Genomic DNA, 15828 nt, shown 5'->3' on the forward strand with positions numbered 1-15828 from the left:
ACACTGAAGGCGGGCCGTGGACGCTGCCGTGCGGCTCCGGAACCTGAACGGACCCTGCGCCCTGCGGCCCCCTCGCCCCTCGCCGCGCGCCGGGCCTGCAGAGGGAGCTGCGGCCTCTCGGGGCTGAGAACCGGCCGGCTGCAGCAGAAGCGGCCTCCGCGGAGAAATAGTCCCCATCGAGCTTCGTTACTAGTTTGCTGTTTACTCCAAACATGCGAGTCTACTGGGCTCCTCTTGGCGCGTCCTTTCGCTTGGGTGGAGAATACGTTCACCTTCACCCCATTCTTTGCAAAAAAGCTTGGGGGGCTGGCTGGTGGGTCGGGCCCCCCGCCTTCCGTGGGCCTGCAGATGCCCCGAGGTCAAGGACAGCGGCACCTGCCCTCTGCACACTGGGTTTTCATCTTGCCGCACGCTTGGCTCTGCGTGGGTATTTTTTTAGAAAGAAGGAAAAAATAAAGCAAAACATCCGCCCCTCCTGCCTCACCGAGATGTGCATTGTGTGGGTGCCACGGTGTATTTTTACCCTTAAATATCTTATTTTTAAAATGGGCTGTGTTAAAGCAGAGCAGAGAGCGTCGCAAAGGAACCTTCTGTGCTGGAGTCCCCTGGGTCCCGGGACCTCTCAGGTGCTTACCTTGACCTGGGATGGCAAGATGTCTGGAGCACGCGGCCCGAGGTAATCCAAGAGCCCTGAGGCACATCCAGGCAGCTCAGGGCAGGCGCCTGCCACAGCGAAAACAACTGATGAAAGACTACGAATATGCCCCGAGAGTTTTCGTGGCTCGGGAGGAGCCCAGGCATATGGTGGACTTGACGTCCTGAGGGTGCAGACCTGGCTCACTGACCTGGCTGGGGTGTGGAGGCTACAGCCCAGACGCAGATCCCAACTGTGGTCTCGGCCACGGCCCCGGACAGGTGGGCTGCAGACCGGGGTCTCACCCTCCACACACCTTTCTGCTCACCTCTAGCTCTGCCTTGCCCCTGGGGGATGCAGGAGAGGAAGGTTGCCTAAGGCCCCTCATCCTCAGCTTCCTTCCCCGGGAGGGAACTCCTTTCCCTGCGGGAAGCAGACGCCAGTGCCCGGCCCGAGAGGCTCGCCCAGCGCTTTTAACAGCCCCAAGACTCTCTGCACTGCCGGGCCCCTGCAATTAAGTTCCAGTAACTGCCAGGAATGGAGCCAATGCTGTACACACTTCCAGCTCCTTGGCATGGAAAAATAATTAGATGTGTATTGGCTGGAAACAGGGTTCACTGCTCCCTTTAAAATTCTGTCTGTGCCGTGTGCCGGCAAAGCCGTCTCCTTCCTCCGGCCTGCCTGCCCGTCCGCTCCCGCGAGCTCTGCCTGTGCGCTTTGAGAAGCATCCGCGGTGCACAGTGGCTCTGTCCCGGAGTCCCCGTTCCCACACACGCCGGAGGCCAGCGCCTGAGGACCTCGTGCTCAGACAGCCGTGCTCAGGACTGCTGAGGTCGGGTGGCGCAGTGTGCCAGCCACGTCGTTCTGGAAGTGCGGACCACAGACAGCACCTGGCCGCAGGTGTCCCTGCTGTGCTGATCTGAAACAAGAAGTGAGACACCTCCGCTTTGTGCTGCCCCCACCCTGGCTGCAGAGACCTGCCCTTCGGGCTTCTGCTGTGGGTCAGAGGCATTCGGGCCTCGGTTCCCTTCAGCACCATGCCAAGAGGCAGTATGTCCTCCGCACATCAATACTATGGTCACTAACTTGGTAAGCCTATAGTTTACTACTGTTGATCCTCGTAGACCTTTTCTTCCCCAGAAAATACACTTAAAATAACTTTCTCAGTACGGGGGATGGAGTCCAGGGCCTTCACACTGAGCTACGTTCCCAGCCCATTTTATTTTTGTTCTAAGACAAAGGTCCTGCTGAGTTGCTAAATAGTCCAGGAGAGGCTCCGACTTTCAATCCTCTTGCCTCAGCCTCCCAGAGAACTGGGATTATAGATGTGAACTACCACAGCTGGCAAAAAGGTCACGAAATGTTAATAGTTATTTTTAAATATTTTCAAGGAATATATTAACAGTGCTGGTTTCACACAGTGTATCTACAGCTCTGCAAAATACCAGGTGGTGGGCCTGTTTCCCTCAGCGGTGGAGGCGGCTTTCTGTCGAGTCCAACCTGACTCAGAGAGCAGGATTGGCCGTGGTCGCACAAAACGCAGCAGGCCCAAGTGGATAACGGATCTGGGCTGCAGATCCCAAGTACGACAGCTCCTGAGCACAAGAACCCGAGGTCAAGTGCAGAGTCTGGAGTGCTGACCAGAACTGAAATCTGCAGCCTCCTCAGTGGCTTGCACTCGATTCCCCCACGCTGACTTCCCCCAGTCTGGGATATATTTTGTGCTTTGGATTAAAAATTAAGCTCGGAGCTTAACTTTTCAGATAGGGCACCTCTTGAAATTGCTCAAGGAGCCCAATGTGGCAGATGCCCTGAGCTCGAGGTCAGTGGCCAGGGCGGTCCAGATGGACAAGCTGGGCAGTGTGAGGACCCCGCATGTGGGCATCCACTGTCATGCCAGCCCCTTGGCAGCCAGGATGGATCTTGCTGTCCCATAAATCTGTTCTAAATCACATTGCTGCCACCGAGAAGCAATACCAGCAAAGGGCTGTGATGCCATCAAGGTTTAACCAGACACAATCTAAATTAAAAACAAACTGCTGATCTTGCCGATAACAAAATGACTGTGAAGAATCTGACTTTCCAGGCATCTTTAAGGAGTGTCTGCAGAGAGAGCAAATCCTTGAAAGTGTGCTCAATTAGAGTGGGTGGAAAGTGACTCCCCAAAGGTGTAAATTGGATAGGATCCTTGGTCTGGCAGTATATTCTTGTGAACTCCTCCCAGCTTGAAGATTGTCTCAGGTTGAATTGCATCCTGCAGAAAGATGACTTCCCTGAATGGGACCTGTTTGGAAAAGTCTCTACAGAGGCGATCAGATAAAATGAGGCCCTGGGGCCTTGTCCAGTAGGGCTGGTGTCCTGTAGGAAGAGGAGCCTGGGACAAAGGCAGATACACACAGGGGGGCGGGGACTGGGACAAGGACAGGGAGGGCACGGCTGCCAGAGGAGCTTCGTAAGGGCGAGTGAGAGCCAGTGACAAGGGGGAAGCAGAGCCCTGCTGGCACCTCGATCACAGACTTCTGAGACAGCACAGGGAGGCACGTCGGGGCTTCAGGGCCAAGCAGCATGTGGCAGCTCCGGGCCCCGGGCGGGGTTGTGACCTTCCTGTAAGGCAGCTGACAGTGTGCTGCACCAGCTTACTCGTTTTCACTTTCAGCCCATTACTGACTGATTCTTTTTGAATTCGCAGGTGGGGGGAAAGACTTTTAAGAAGATTCAAGCCACAAAGCCACGTCCCCAGTGCCGGGCTCACCAGGTGTACGCTCGCTGTGAGCTGGGCACAGGTCTGAGGACCCCGCTCTGAACTGGAGCTGGCGCTGCCTGGCTCCCACAGGAAGGTCCTGCCCGTGCTGTCTCCCGTCCTTCCACGGCCCGCTTGCAGGGTGGGGTGCTGCACCGGCCCTGTCCTGTCTCCCCAGAGCAAGGTCTTACTGCAGGAGGAGGCCTCGCACTGCGACAGGCTGGCTGGGGCGGGGGCTACCAGTGCTCAGAGGGCCCTCGAGGGCTTCGAGTCTGTGTAAGCCTAAAGCTCACCGCCGAGCAAGCCAGCCCTGCGTCTTCTGCACAGACCGCCGCTCCTTTCTGGCTGCGGACTGGAACTGGAGATCTGCAGGCGCAGGAGAGCGCTGGTGGAAAACACCGAGTCACCCTTGGCTGGCCTCTCAGTAAACCCCGGGCTCTCGGGTGTGTTGATGCTCCGGGCTTTGCCCTCGCGAAGGTGTGGGGCTCCAATCAGCCCTTTGTGCTCGGCCCTGGCTTCCGCCCCCGGCCCTGGGAAGTGGGTCAGCCCCCCGCACCCCACCCCCGTCCTCGCTGCTGCCTGGCTGAGCCCTGGAAGGCTGTCTGGGGCACTTCCTCGCCGCTGGGACACAATACCGCACACCCACTGCTCAAAGGAGGAGGAGGAGGTGATTTGGGCTGTTTTCCGAGTGTGGCCTGTGCTCCGAGGGCTCAAACGCGGAAAGGCCAGGGGCCAGGCCGGGTCACGAGGGCAGGAAGCAGACAGGGGCGGAGCGGGGGAGGGGAAATGCCCTCCGAGGCCACGCCCAGTGATCGCCTCCTACCGCGTCCGCCTCCCTGAGCCCTGCACCTCCGGAAGTCCCGCCAGGGCGGCACGCGGCCCCCGCGACGTTCCTGCTCGGCCCCGAGGCCCGCCGAGGCTTTGCTTGTGTCCTGGGCCGCGTGCTTGCTCTTCCCTGCAGTGTTCAGCCCCAACCGGCGCCCCGGCTGGCTCGGAAGACCGCGGCTCCAGCCCCCAGGGTCCGGAGAGACGGGCTGGAGACGCGGCAGACCTGCAGAAGCGCATCTGCCCGGCCCCGCTGCTCCCCGGCCCCAGCCCCCACCTTTAGGGACACTTCCACCCTTCCGGCTCTGCTTTCCCCACCCCACGAAGCGTCCCCTGACCCACACCGCAGCTCCTTGGCGGTTTGTGAAGTCATCCGTGAGGTTGCCCGGGTGCAGACACCATCCGTGTGCAAGAGCAGCATCGGACAGGAATGGGCCTTCCGGGGGAGGTGAAGTCACAGCTTCAGGGGAGCGCAGCCTGGACGCCGAAATCGAGGCTGGAGCCCTTCTGCGGTGGTGTGAAGGCCCCTCCACTCAGGTCCCTGCAGCTACCCTGTGCTGAGGTCTCGAGGGCCGGGACTTGCTGCTCGGGTGGCACCTGGTGGAGGGACCCCGGGGCAGGGCCTCAGGCACGGTGCCCCGATGCCCAGAGCTGCTGCCGAGAGGAAGCGGGGCTTGAGCAGCACCCAGCAGTGTGGCCAGTGCTGCCCTGCACTGCCAGAGACCTGCAGGCCCCCCAGCAAGAAGGTCCTCCCTGTGGGAGCGCCGAGGACCACAGCTGCTCATCTCTTCATGAGCTCCGGCCTGTGGCGTTCAGTTAGAGCAACAGCAAGCAGCTGAGACGCCTTACCTGGACGTCGCGTCCTTCGGGGCCCTCGGTGAAGTCAGCTGAGACTCGCGACCTGGACAGCCACCCCCGGTTTGTGAGCTGTGTCGGTCCGGATGAAGGCACACTGAACTTGCTTCAAGCCAAGCTGCAGAAAACATCTCCTGGCCCAGGAGCCGTTCTTCCTGCTGAGCAGGAGCCCCTGCTGTCCTGCTCGATGTTAAGCGCTCAGCATGGGCGAAGTGCACCGCCCACACCGCGGACTGTGCGTCCTTTCACAGCCCAGACTTGAGGTTTCTGAACTCAGCTGGCACAGCAGTGCTCAGAGGGGACGGCCACAGTGAGAACTGAGGGTGTTGAAACGGCAGGCCCCCACATGCTCAGGCCACGGGGACTCGCACAATCCACGCTGACAGCAAAGGGCATGCAGAGGGCTTCTCTGGGACCCGCCGGAGCAGGTCTGGGTCTCAGCCTGGGTCCTGCTGATGCGTGGGCTCCCTGCACTGCGGGGGTCCACCAACCCCAGGGTCACACAGTGGCTGTAGAAGCTCCCTCCCCCCACCCCCCCGCCAGGCCATGGCCAAAACCACCCTGGAGTCACTGTGTGTCCTGTACCAGGGGGATGGAGCGGATCACACCTGGTTGAGACCCACAAGCACAGGAGTCACATAAATTAACACACGAAAAACCCACTTTTCACGAGTAGATGAAAATAAAAGTAAGTTCCCCAGCCCTTCCCTAAAGAAAGCAAGGCACGCACTGACCCGGTTCTTCCACTGCCGCTGGGAGTGCGTGCACTGCCTCTGTCTCCTGGGCTGCCTGGGAAGAGCCCTTCCGGGGTGGCCCCCGCAGGCCCTCTGCAGCCCTTCTTGGTTCCCTGCTCTGGGCCCAAGGCCTGGGACTGGCTGGAACTGAGTGAGCAGCAGAAGCCGCAGCCCCAGGCTCCTCCATCCACTCCCGACAGTCCCCACGCCCTGCTTTCCCTGGAGCCCCACACAGCCACCCCCCTCTGGGTCCCCACGAAGGGCAGGGGCTCTTCCCAGCTGCACAAGCCCCACCTGGCACGGTGTGCACTGGCTCGCGGCGCCCTCGGTTTGTGCTGGAGCCCGCTTTCCAGCCCATGGGCCGGTGCCCTGCGCAGCACGACAGCCGGTCAGGGCCGCAGCGCGGAGCTCGGAGTGCAGGGCCATGTGGAGCCGCTTATTTCTGCTTCGTCTCTACCTCGGCACTGTTCACTTGCTCTGAGCCCTGGCCAGATGCTAGGCGGAACGGTTGTGGCCAAGCCTGGCGCTTTTGTCCCCGCCGGGACTCCCCCATCCCAGCCTGCCCGCCCTGACAAGGTTGTGCCGGGGAGAGGGCAGCCCAGCTCCCTTGCTGCGATCTCCAGATAGTGTGGGGCCCTGACACCTTGCCCAGAGTGGCCACATCCCTGAGCCAGCCCAGGGACACAGAGGCGTCTTTTGGCCATACCCACGCCGGGGCAGGGACTTGCGAGCCTCATTTCACAGGTGACCAAGATGAAGGGCAGCGGCTTTCCAGCCCCTGGCCTGGCCACCTGTCAGCCCAGGACAGATGCCCAGAGGGGCTATGAGGGCTCCACACGTGCAGGCACACGCGTGCCCTCCACCCCAGCAGGGCTCCCTTGCCCACTCAGCAAGGGTTAATCTTTCCCAGAGCCACTAGGAGCCAATGAGCCTGAGGTCAGCGTGGCCCACAGCTGCCTCCTCTGTATTTCCACTTGAATAAACACTGTCCAACAGCCGCTGGAGGGAAAGCAGCCATTATTAGAGTGTGTGTGCATGCGCTTGTTATGTGTGCATATATGCGTCTGCACACCTGTATGCGTGTGTGATGGGGGCACACATCTAGAGCTATCTGAACCCTGCATCACCACACACTGGGTGTGCAGGGTGCTTGCTCACTGTGTGGGCATGGTGCTCGGGAGCCTGTGGAGAACCTTACAGAGCTGCCGAACCGTACGTCCTCATGGCCCCCTCAGCTCTGTGGGAGGACACTCGAGGGCTCCCGCCTCCCAGAGCCTCCTCCCGGAGGAAGCAGCATCTTCACATCCACGGGCCAACTGGGGCCAGCAGCAAGGCCTGGGCCACGCCACCCTCCTCACACGTGGATACCCAAATGCACGAAGCACTTCCCTCATGATTGGAAAGGCGTGCTGGTTGGAGGTGCCCTCCACGGCCATCATGCATGTCATCCCTGTCTCCCAGCACCCGGGGTTCCACCCAATCCAGGGGAGGAAATACTGACTCTGCAGTCTGCTGACACCCCCACTCCATAGGACCTCTGAGGGCAGAGCAGGTGACATTCACCGTCGGAGAGCTCAATCTGTCTGCATCCCGCACCAGGCAGCGTCAGAACACGGCAAACATGAGGAAGGACCCCATGGGGAGGCAGCCGTGTGTGTGCGGCTCTACTCACCCTTGGGGACAGCATCGGAGGGCATGGCCCGGGATTCCACCTGAGCCCCGAGCTCCGAGACACAGAGGAGCAGTGGTGGGTCTCACGTCATAGCTCCCCACGAAGCTCAGTTGTCCCCACATCTCGGCCTCTGCTCCCTGATACAGGGGCAGATAAGAAGCAGCACGGCCCTGGTCTCCCGTGCAGAGAGGAAGACCAGGAGGCTGAGCTGACCCAGGATGCCACCGGGAAGAGCAGGAGCCTGTGTAGGACTCTGGACAGCAGCACTCCGGTCCCACACACAGACACAGAGCAACAGGAAGCACCTCCCTGGATGCCCCCTGCCCGTGGCTTTCCTGGGATTGCAGCCCGGGAGACCTGGACTGCAAGCTCTCTGGTGGAGTCCAGTCCGTGCCAAGCTGAGGCAGTCCCTGTGCTCGCTGGACCATGCTAGGTTGCGAAGCTCATTCTGCTCCATGGCCCAGGTGGTCAGCACTGTCACCGACCCCTGTGGGAGCTGAGACCTCAGTCACCGCCATGGCCATCTAAGGCCCAAAGGCAAAGAGCCTGCCGCTGCGGGCTCCGGAAGGTCCGCTTCCTCTGCCTGCCACACTCTCCCTCCCAGCTGTCCCTGCCCTTCTGGGTTTGTGCAGAGGAAAACACAACTTGTAATACTGTATTTTTAAATAAAATCACTTTATTTATGCACTAAGAGAGCAGCTGACAGTTTAAGGAAGCTTAGGAGTATATATCCAACTCAGCAAAAATCTGGCTAAGTCACGAATCTGGAATTTCTGCCATCTGTAAAGTGCTGAGAAACATTTCCCCCAATACCTGCATTTGGCATCTTCCCCGTTGTTCCCCCAGTAATGAACACACGAGGAAGAAACTCCGGAAGCGGGCGCGGCCGAGCTCACCTGTCACTCAGCGCTCGCATGAGCCAGCTCCGTGCCCACGGCTGCAGGCCTGCGTGTTCCACAGGGGGCGTCCACACGGCAAGCAGTGTCAGGAGGCCTATTCCAGGCTGGTCCCCAGAGGAGTCCCAGCTCGGGCACAGTGGACCCCCCACTCCAGGCCCACATGAGAGCGAGCTGCCCCGATACACTGCCTCTGCTGCGAGGCCCCCTCCCAGTGGGGCTGGAAGTGCCCTGTGGCCGAGCCACTGTGGGTTGGCGCTGACCGGTACTGAGCCGTTCGGTTCAAAGCACAGATTAGATGTGAACGGCCATGGACGCTATGGTGACTAAAATGCCGCTGTTAGTTTTTAATAGGAAAATACAATAGAAAAATAGTGCTTTGTTAGAGTACACAGCGCACAGGAGACTGCGCTGCTTCCGGGAGTGGACACCGTGACGAGCCGGTGCCTGTGATCCGGCTCTCGACACGGTCGCCGGGGGCCCTGGAGTTTGAGAGAACCACAGGGTCATTACCAACGCTGCATCCCCCACAGATTCTCCAGGTGAGCACACACAGGCAGAGACAGAGACGCCGGACACTTCATGAAGAGCATCACACTGTCAGGAAACCATCAGGGACCGGACACGTGGGTCTGTCCTCCTCGGCGCCTGGGCTCTGTGCTGCTGTGTGGACAGGGCAGTCAGCGGGCAGGCCACCTCGCGGCATATTGCACATTTCCTCCCTAGCGCGGTGTAGACGTGGCATCCCCTATGCGCTCAGCAGTGGGATCTGCCAGACCATCACGGAGGACACCAGCTCCTCTGGGGGCGGCCGTGCCCTCCTGTGCATGCGCCGGTGGCCCTGGCCCCCACAAACCACCAGCGCTGAGCTGGCCTTGGCTCTGCGGGATGGCTGTGCCCTGCTCCTTGTGGGGGCAGCAGAGTCCCTCAGGAGGTCACAGACCCTGCTGTCCTCAGACCTGTGCTCTAACGAGCCAGAGCCATGGGACAAGCTCGGTGACTCCCACAAGGACAGGTCACTCTTCTGTGGCCCCGGCCCTGGCCAAGCCCCCAGCCACACAGCTGTGTCAGGGTCTCCCTGACTGGGGACAAAGGCAGCCCCCTCCCTGGAGGGCGAATCCTTTTGCTCTTCATCCGGGAGCTCAGGGCTGGGAGGTGGGCTGTCCTTGGCCTTGTCCTGGTCCTTGGGTGGGGTGGTGGCAAGGATGATGAACTTGACAGGGCCATTGTGTGCGTGGTAGGAGACCATGCCTCTTCCTGCAGAGGGACAAGGCCAGCAGCAGAAGTTATCAAAGGGACGGGATCGAGGGGTCCCCCCAGCACCTCCTCACGCAGGCAGCAGCCCACAGGAACCAACACCCTGATGGTGACAGGGCAGGACTTCCTCACTGCACTCCCATGGGCCTGAAGAAAGTGTTAGGAGTGCTTGTCCAAAAGACAAAATGGGGTTTTCTGCAGGAGAACCCATATGTAATGTCCACACCACACTTATTAAATAAGCTGGACACAGAGGTGCACGCCTGTGATCCCCGCACCTGGGAGGCTGGGGCAGCAAGATGGCTGTTCAACCCCAGTCTGGGCAACTCAGTGAGACCCTACCTCAGGAAGAAAAAAAAGAAAAGGAAGGCTAGGGATACTCTCAGTGCATAGAACCACCAAAAAGGTTAAAAAGTCACTTTCCAGTGTTCTACATTCACTACCTTTTTATTTGTTCTATGGAAATGTATATAATTTTCCTAAGTCTGAGTTAAAAGATTAAAACTGAAATGTGTCAGTTTTAGGATCAAAATGACTCTACTATCAGCAGTTTCTATCATTTTTCAGGGCAGAAAGTTTCTGGGGTGTAGAAAAATTAGTGCAACGGTTTTGGCTAAAATCGGGACTCTTCGTTCCTGGCGATGTGGCCCAAGTGGTGTGGCTGCAGTGGCATCAGGACAGCTGTGTCTCCGCGCCCGGTGCCCTGGCCCGCCCGGAGTAGACACCCTGTGCAGATGCCACATCTGTCCCTCAGCGCTCATCCCCCTCCCCCGCGACCCTGGCCTGGGGTGGATGACAGCACCTTGGGACCCATCTCCTAGGGGAGCAGTGACGTGGCGAGAGGGACGTGAGCTCTCGCCCCCAGAGGAGCAGCGGCCTGGCACAACCCGGGGGGGCCACACCAGGCAAAGCTGATGCCCGCCCACCCTGCAGGAACGGGCAGCAGCTTCGGACCTGGGCTCCTCCCCGGTTTCCCAGTGCTAAAGGAGACCACGGAGGGCAGCGAAGTGAGGCACACGCATTCCCAGAAGTGGAAAAGCAACGCCCAGGGCACAGCTCAGACTGGGCGGCACTGCCTACCGAGTATTCCCTGCATGTTAACCCCCGACTTCCATGCGCTAAGTATCCCAGGGACAGGCAGATGCCCACTCACCGGTCACCTTGGGGATTCCCTGCAGACGAGGGACTGGCAGGGCCACGACAACCCCCAGGCTGGTGCCAACCATCAGCAAGCCATGGCAGACGAGCAGGCTGGTCACGGACAGCCGTTGGTGGCCTGCGGGGAGAGGGCGGTGGCTTCACGACCCGCGCTGGCCCATGGCAGTGCCTCCCTGCGCTGTCCGGAGACGCGAGCAGCAGGCCTGGGGACAGGACGTGCCTGGGCGCTCACACCACGCTCCTCCACCAGGGAGACAGGATGCAGAGCACACTGAGCTGCAGCAGAGGCTGCCAGAGCCCGGCTGTTCTCTGACTGGGCCCCCCGGGGAAACAGACCACTGGCGTCCATCTGCTCAAACCACTTGCTCCTGTGCAGGCAGGCTGACCTGCAGAGGACTCTGGGCACTTCTATCAGGGCTGGGGAGCCTCCCCACCTCCACTGCAGGCCCCCGCCCCATACCAGGTGGCACACAGCGGCCCCACTCCTGTACTTGGGCCCATGCGTGGCCCTACCGGGCTCCTGCTGGTACACTGTGTCCCCGCCTTATACCTGGCAGCATGCCATGCACAGGGGCGGCGATGTTGACATCCTGCAGGTGCTTCAGTGTCTCCGTGTGGAAGAGGCGAAGGGTGGACCCTGTGGTAAAGGCGATCCAAAGGCCAACGCCGGCCACTGCCATGTGGGAGATGACCATCCCTTCCTCCTGGTGTGCCTCCAGCTGGCCCTGGGTGGAAGGCGGTCACACAGGTCAGAGTGAAGCCAGAGCCAACCACACTGGGCGGGGCATCTGTGGCGGCCACTCAGTGAGGCCAGGCAAAGCGATGTGTAGCTGCAGCTCTACTCAGTGACCAGGGACAGGGCAGAGGCCGGGCCACAGGACCAGGTCCTCACCCCGCAGCAGAACGACAAAGTGATTCACAGAACCCTTTGGGATTTTCCAAGTACTGTGGCACCTCCATGCGCTCAGGAAACCGGGAATTCAGAAAAAACACTGCCCTGGGAGGAATGCTGGGCCCCCAGGCTGCCATGGAGATAGCAGCTGTCCCACGGAGCTTGGTGCAGGAGGACGAGGACAACAGTGAGCCAGGTGGCCGGGCCTTCCCGGCCTTCAGACCTTCCCCACACTGTGAACTATGTCCCGGGTTCAGTCCTGGGTGCCGCCCTTGCACCTTGGGGACCCGCCCACTGGCATCCACATGCCACCCGCCACCCACTGTCCTGCATAGGGCTGGGCTGGCGGCAAGGTGCTGTGCTCTCACAGCCCAGAACTGCGGGCTGCCTCGGCACTGCAGCGCCCCAGGGGTCCAAGAGTTTGCAGCATGCCCCAGCCTGCACAGCTGACTAACCCCGTGATGGCCTCAAGTCACAGTGTGCATGAAATGTGGCTGCATCGTGGGGCGCTGTGCTCCGAAGTGGGTCCACCCCTGTGGCATGGCCACAGGCTGATCCTGAGCTGCAGTGCTGGGCACCCTGGCCATGCTGCTCCTACCCACATGCCCTCAGGCTGGCTTTCCTCTCTGTGCCCTCAAAGGCCAGCGTCCTGGGGCCATCTCCGCAAGCCTGTCCTGAGTGAGATCCTCCCCTAGCCCTGGAGCACAGCTGCCCCCACCCTGGAGTCCGCTGAGCACGGCGGTGTGGCAGGACAGCAGGCCCCGTCTCAGGGCACCGTGTCCACAGGAGGAGAGCAGCACAGACCAACAGACTAGAGGGCTTCGGCACCAGCCGCACACAAGGTGCCGCCGCCAGTTAAGAAGTCTGACCTCCAGACCCGCCCAGGGGCCTCGCTGTGCGGCTGGCCACAGCACAGACCTGTGGCTGCTGTGGTGACGCTGCCCGCGAAAGGGCCGGCTTTCCATGTGCAGGGCGGAACCTGAGGGGGCAAGCGCCGGCCCACAGTCCAGCACAGCAGGGCACCTAGGCGCCAGCCAGCACGGGGGCTGGGGCTGGAGCTGGGGCGCCCTCTCAAACACCACCCTGTGCTGGAGACCACACACTGGCAACAAGCAGCCCTGGCACTTGAAGGGCTCCAAGTGCCCTTGCCCCTGTCCTCGGGGGCAGTGAGAGGCGATTCCACGTGACCTTTGGAACCAGCACCACTTTCCCTTAGAGGAGCCGCACTGCCAGGACCAGGGCTGGGAGAGGACAGGGACCTGTGACACCTTCTGGCAGGCGCAGAAGGCTGCAGTCATCTCAGGAAGAGGCCGGGCTCCTCCCTCCCTCCCTTCCTTCCAGCCTACCCCACTGCTGGGCACCACCGCCGTCCAGTCTGCAGGGAGAAGCAGCCAGCCACCTCCTTTAGGAGTCTGCACCACAGCTCACGGCCCAGGGACCCCCCACACCTGAAGTGGGCAGGGGAGGTGTCTGCAGAGGAGGCATGGCTCCAAGCAAGAGGCATGTGCATGGCGAGTCCCAGCCTCCTCTCTTCCTCTGGCTGCCAGCTGCCCTCCACTCCACCGACCCCTCTCTGGAGGATGCAGCGCTCAACCACAGTCCAACCTGCAGCAACCTCCTCGATTCACCTTGAGCCTCCGTCTCCAGCCCTGCGAGCTGCTGGCCGGCAAAACAACCCAAAGACACAAATCCCATACACATCTGCTCTGAATTTAAAGCCCTCTAGTGCAGGGCATGGAGCAGGGGCCAGGCAGGCTGACCAGGCGCCTGGGCAGTGCTGCCCATGACAAGGACTTAGTTCTCAGGAAGAGGCGCACAGATGCCATCCCCAAGGCCTTGTCACCTTAATGTCTCAGCTGGTCCCCCCCGTTCTGTTCTCCCCTTTGCTGGGGAAATACTTCCCTTATTTTTCTCCCTGTCCCTGTCTGCCATCTGTCGAGGGCACTTTGCACGGCAGAAACTCAGGTGAGGAATGGCAGGCTTTATGGTGAAGCAGCGACAACAATCTAACTGAAACCAGCCATGAGTGACAGTTCTAAGAAACAAACTGATACAGCGCCTGCGGAAACCCAGTGTGACTACCCCCATGCTGAGGATCAGACTGGCTTCAGAGCTGCACTGGGGTTTGAAGTCTCTAAAATTTAAACAGGGGTCAAGGTCAGCACAGAAAGCCACATTTGGTTGGGAAAAAGATGAAGCCACCCCAAACGCTGGGCCAGTCTGGGTGACGCTACTCGCATTCTGTGACCACGTGGTATTTAGAACCTCCCTTCCCATCCTGCACCATGGCTCTTAACACCCAAAGGGGGCAGGAGCATCACCCTGCCCTGAGTGACATGCTCATGCTCAGGGCTTCCCAGGTTTTGGGGATCAGAAGATCGAGCCCCCAGAGCCCTGCGATCCTCTGAGCCTGGATCCCTCCACCCAGCTCCACCCAGCTCCACCCACCAGGTAGGGCCCAGGGTGGACATTCCCAGTGGCTCCTCCCGGCTGGGAGCAGAGGCCCCAGGGCTGCATGGACACCAGGGCCACAGCTCCACAGAACAGGGACTGCACTGATCTCGGGTTTTCATTAGGGAGCAGACTGTTATAAATACACGGTCATTTTTGTTGCAGGCTTTTCTTTTACTCTCGCTAGGTCTCCAGCTCGAAACTCCCAGAGCAGTGGAAATGATATGAGGACTGTGATGAAGCCGGAAATGGCAAGGCTGAGTTACCCTGGGAGGTTTTGGTGGAGGCTACAGAAACCATCTTCCAGCTTTTTGGGTATCAGTTTAATACAAATAACATACTGTTTTTGGAAACACATTTTACAGAAATATATTATTACTTCTCAGGGGAAAAACAAAAACAAAGACAAACAAGAGTGATTGCTGGCTCTTGTACATTTATTCTGAGAAGAACCTGCTCTGGTCACGGATGACACATGGCTCCTGAACTCTGGCAGGCCAGTGCCACCCCTTTTGCCCACTTGTTATGGTTTGTGTCTGGGTGTCCCCCCACAGCCACATGCAGTCATGGGGCAGGCTTTTAGAGTTTATGATTGATTCATGGTCCAACGTTGGAATTGTGGATGTGAGTGCTACACCTGCCCCAGGTGGGTACTCTGCATACAATGTAAGGGAGGGAAAGAGGCTGCTTGCCCCTCCTCCCTTTTGCTCTGGTTGCTTTTGCTGCTTTCCGCTGTCATGTTGCCCCTGTTGCCCCTGCCATGTGCCACTCGGCCTTGGAGCCAGCCGAGTATGGATTGAAGACTCCACAAACTGTAAGCTAAATAAACCTTTCCTTCCTTAATTTTGGGTGTCGGACATCTTGTCTCAGCAATGAGAGAAAAGTAACCAAGACAGAATTTGGTAGCAGAGAAGGGGGATCATTGCTGTGACCATACCTGACCATGTGGTTCAAAAGCCTTTGGAAATGGCTCATGGGAAGTGTTTGGAAAAGTTCAGAGATGTTGCCTGAAAGAGTACAGCTGGAACACCTTTGGCTGTTCTGTCTGGAAGATTCTTGTGAGAGCTCAGAAGACCAGAAGGCTGACAGAAATCCTGCCAGTAAAGACTGGGTTCAGGAAGTTTCTACTGGGAAGGACTGCATTGGTTGTTGGACTCCAGGTGATGTATACTATGGCTTAGTAGAAACTTTGTCTGCATTTTGCTCATGTCCAGAGACTTTGCCTGAGACTGAGATTAAGGGTGGTGGACTGATTAATCTGGCAGAAGAAATTTCAAGGTAGTTGAACAATGAGGCAGTGGCATGGCTATTGTTGGGGGCTTTTAGCCAGATTTATGTTGAGAATCAAGAGCAAAGAGCCCAGCAAGATGATTTAAAATGTTGTGAGTTTGGCCAGAAAGGAAGCTCCAGTAAAGCTGTGGACTGCAAAGATAAAGCTGAGGAGATCTCCATTGCTGAGGAGGAACAGGAGAATGGAAAAGATGGCCTGAGGGCATCACTAGGAGCAGCAAGTCTCCACCCTTTGCAGCCTCAGAAGTGCAAAGATGAAAGAGTTTGTTTTGAGAAGCAAGCCGCAGAAGGGCATGTTCCAGAATGGCAGCAGTGGCATCAGCAGTGGTGGCGGCTGCAGCAGGTTCCAGAATGGCGGTGGCATAGAGAATTTGTTCATCAGAACTGGATTCAGAGTGCCCAGGGATCCACGCACTCGACCCCT

At 59.1% G+C, this 15828-nt stretch overlaps 2 protein-coding genes across 5 annotated transcripts in view; both read right to left on the reverse strand.

Moving 5' to 3' along the window:
• Kbtbd11 (kelch repeat and BTB (POZ) domain containing 11) overlaps window positions 1–6780 on the reverse strand; it is a gene marked incomplete in the record, with an annotated part of 22421 nt that extends 15641 nt beyond the window's left edge. The window contains 1 exon segment of the mRNA XM_013515002.1: window positions 5049–6780.
• Window positions 6781–8116: 1336 nt separating this feature from the next.
• Arhgef10 (Rho guanine nucleotide exchange factor (GEF) 10) overlaps window positions 8117–15828 on the reverse strand; it is an 87322-nt gene continuing 79610 nt past the window's right edge. For all 4 annotated transcript variants that reach the window (XM_013515017.1, XM_013515012.1, XM_013515009.1 and 1 more), the window contains 3 exons: window positions 11322–11496; window positions 10767–10889; window positions 8117–9613 (listed from right to left, as the gene is read on the reverse strand). In XM_013515017.1, the coding sequence (XP_013370471.1) occupies window positions 9105–9613; window positions 10767–10889; window positions 11322–11496 (807 nt within the window). In that variant the 3' untranslated portion in view covers window positions 8117–9104. The remainder of the gene's footprint in view (window positions 9614–10766; window positions 10890–11321; window positions 11497–15828) is intronic.

Source organism: Chinchilla lanigera, unplaced genomic scaffold (assembly GCF_000276665.1).
Source record: "Chinchilla lanigera isolate Chin_1 unplaced genomic scaffold, ChiLan1.0 scaffold00002, whole genome shotgun sequence".
NCBI lineage: Eukaryota > Metazoa > Chordata > Mammalia > Rodentia > Chinchillidae > Chinchilla > Chinchilla lanigera.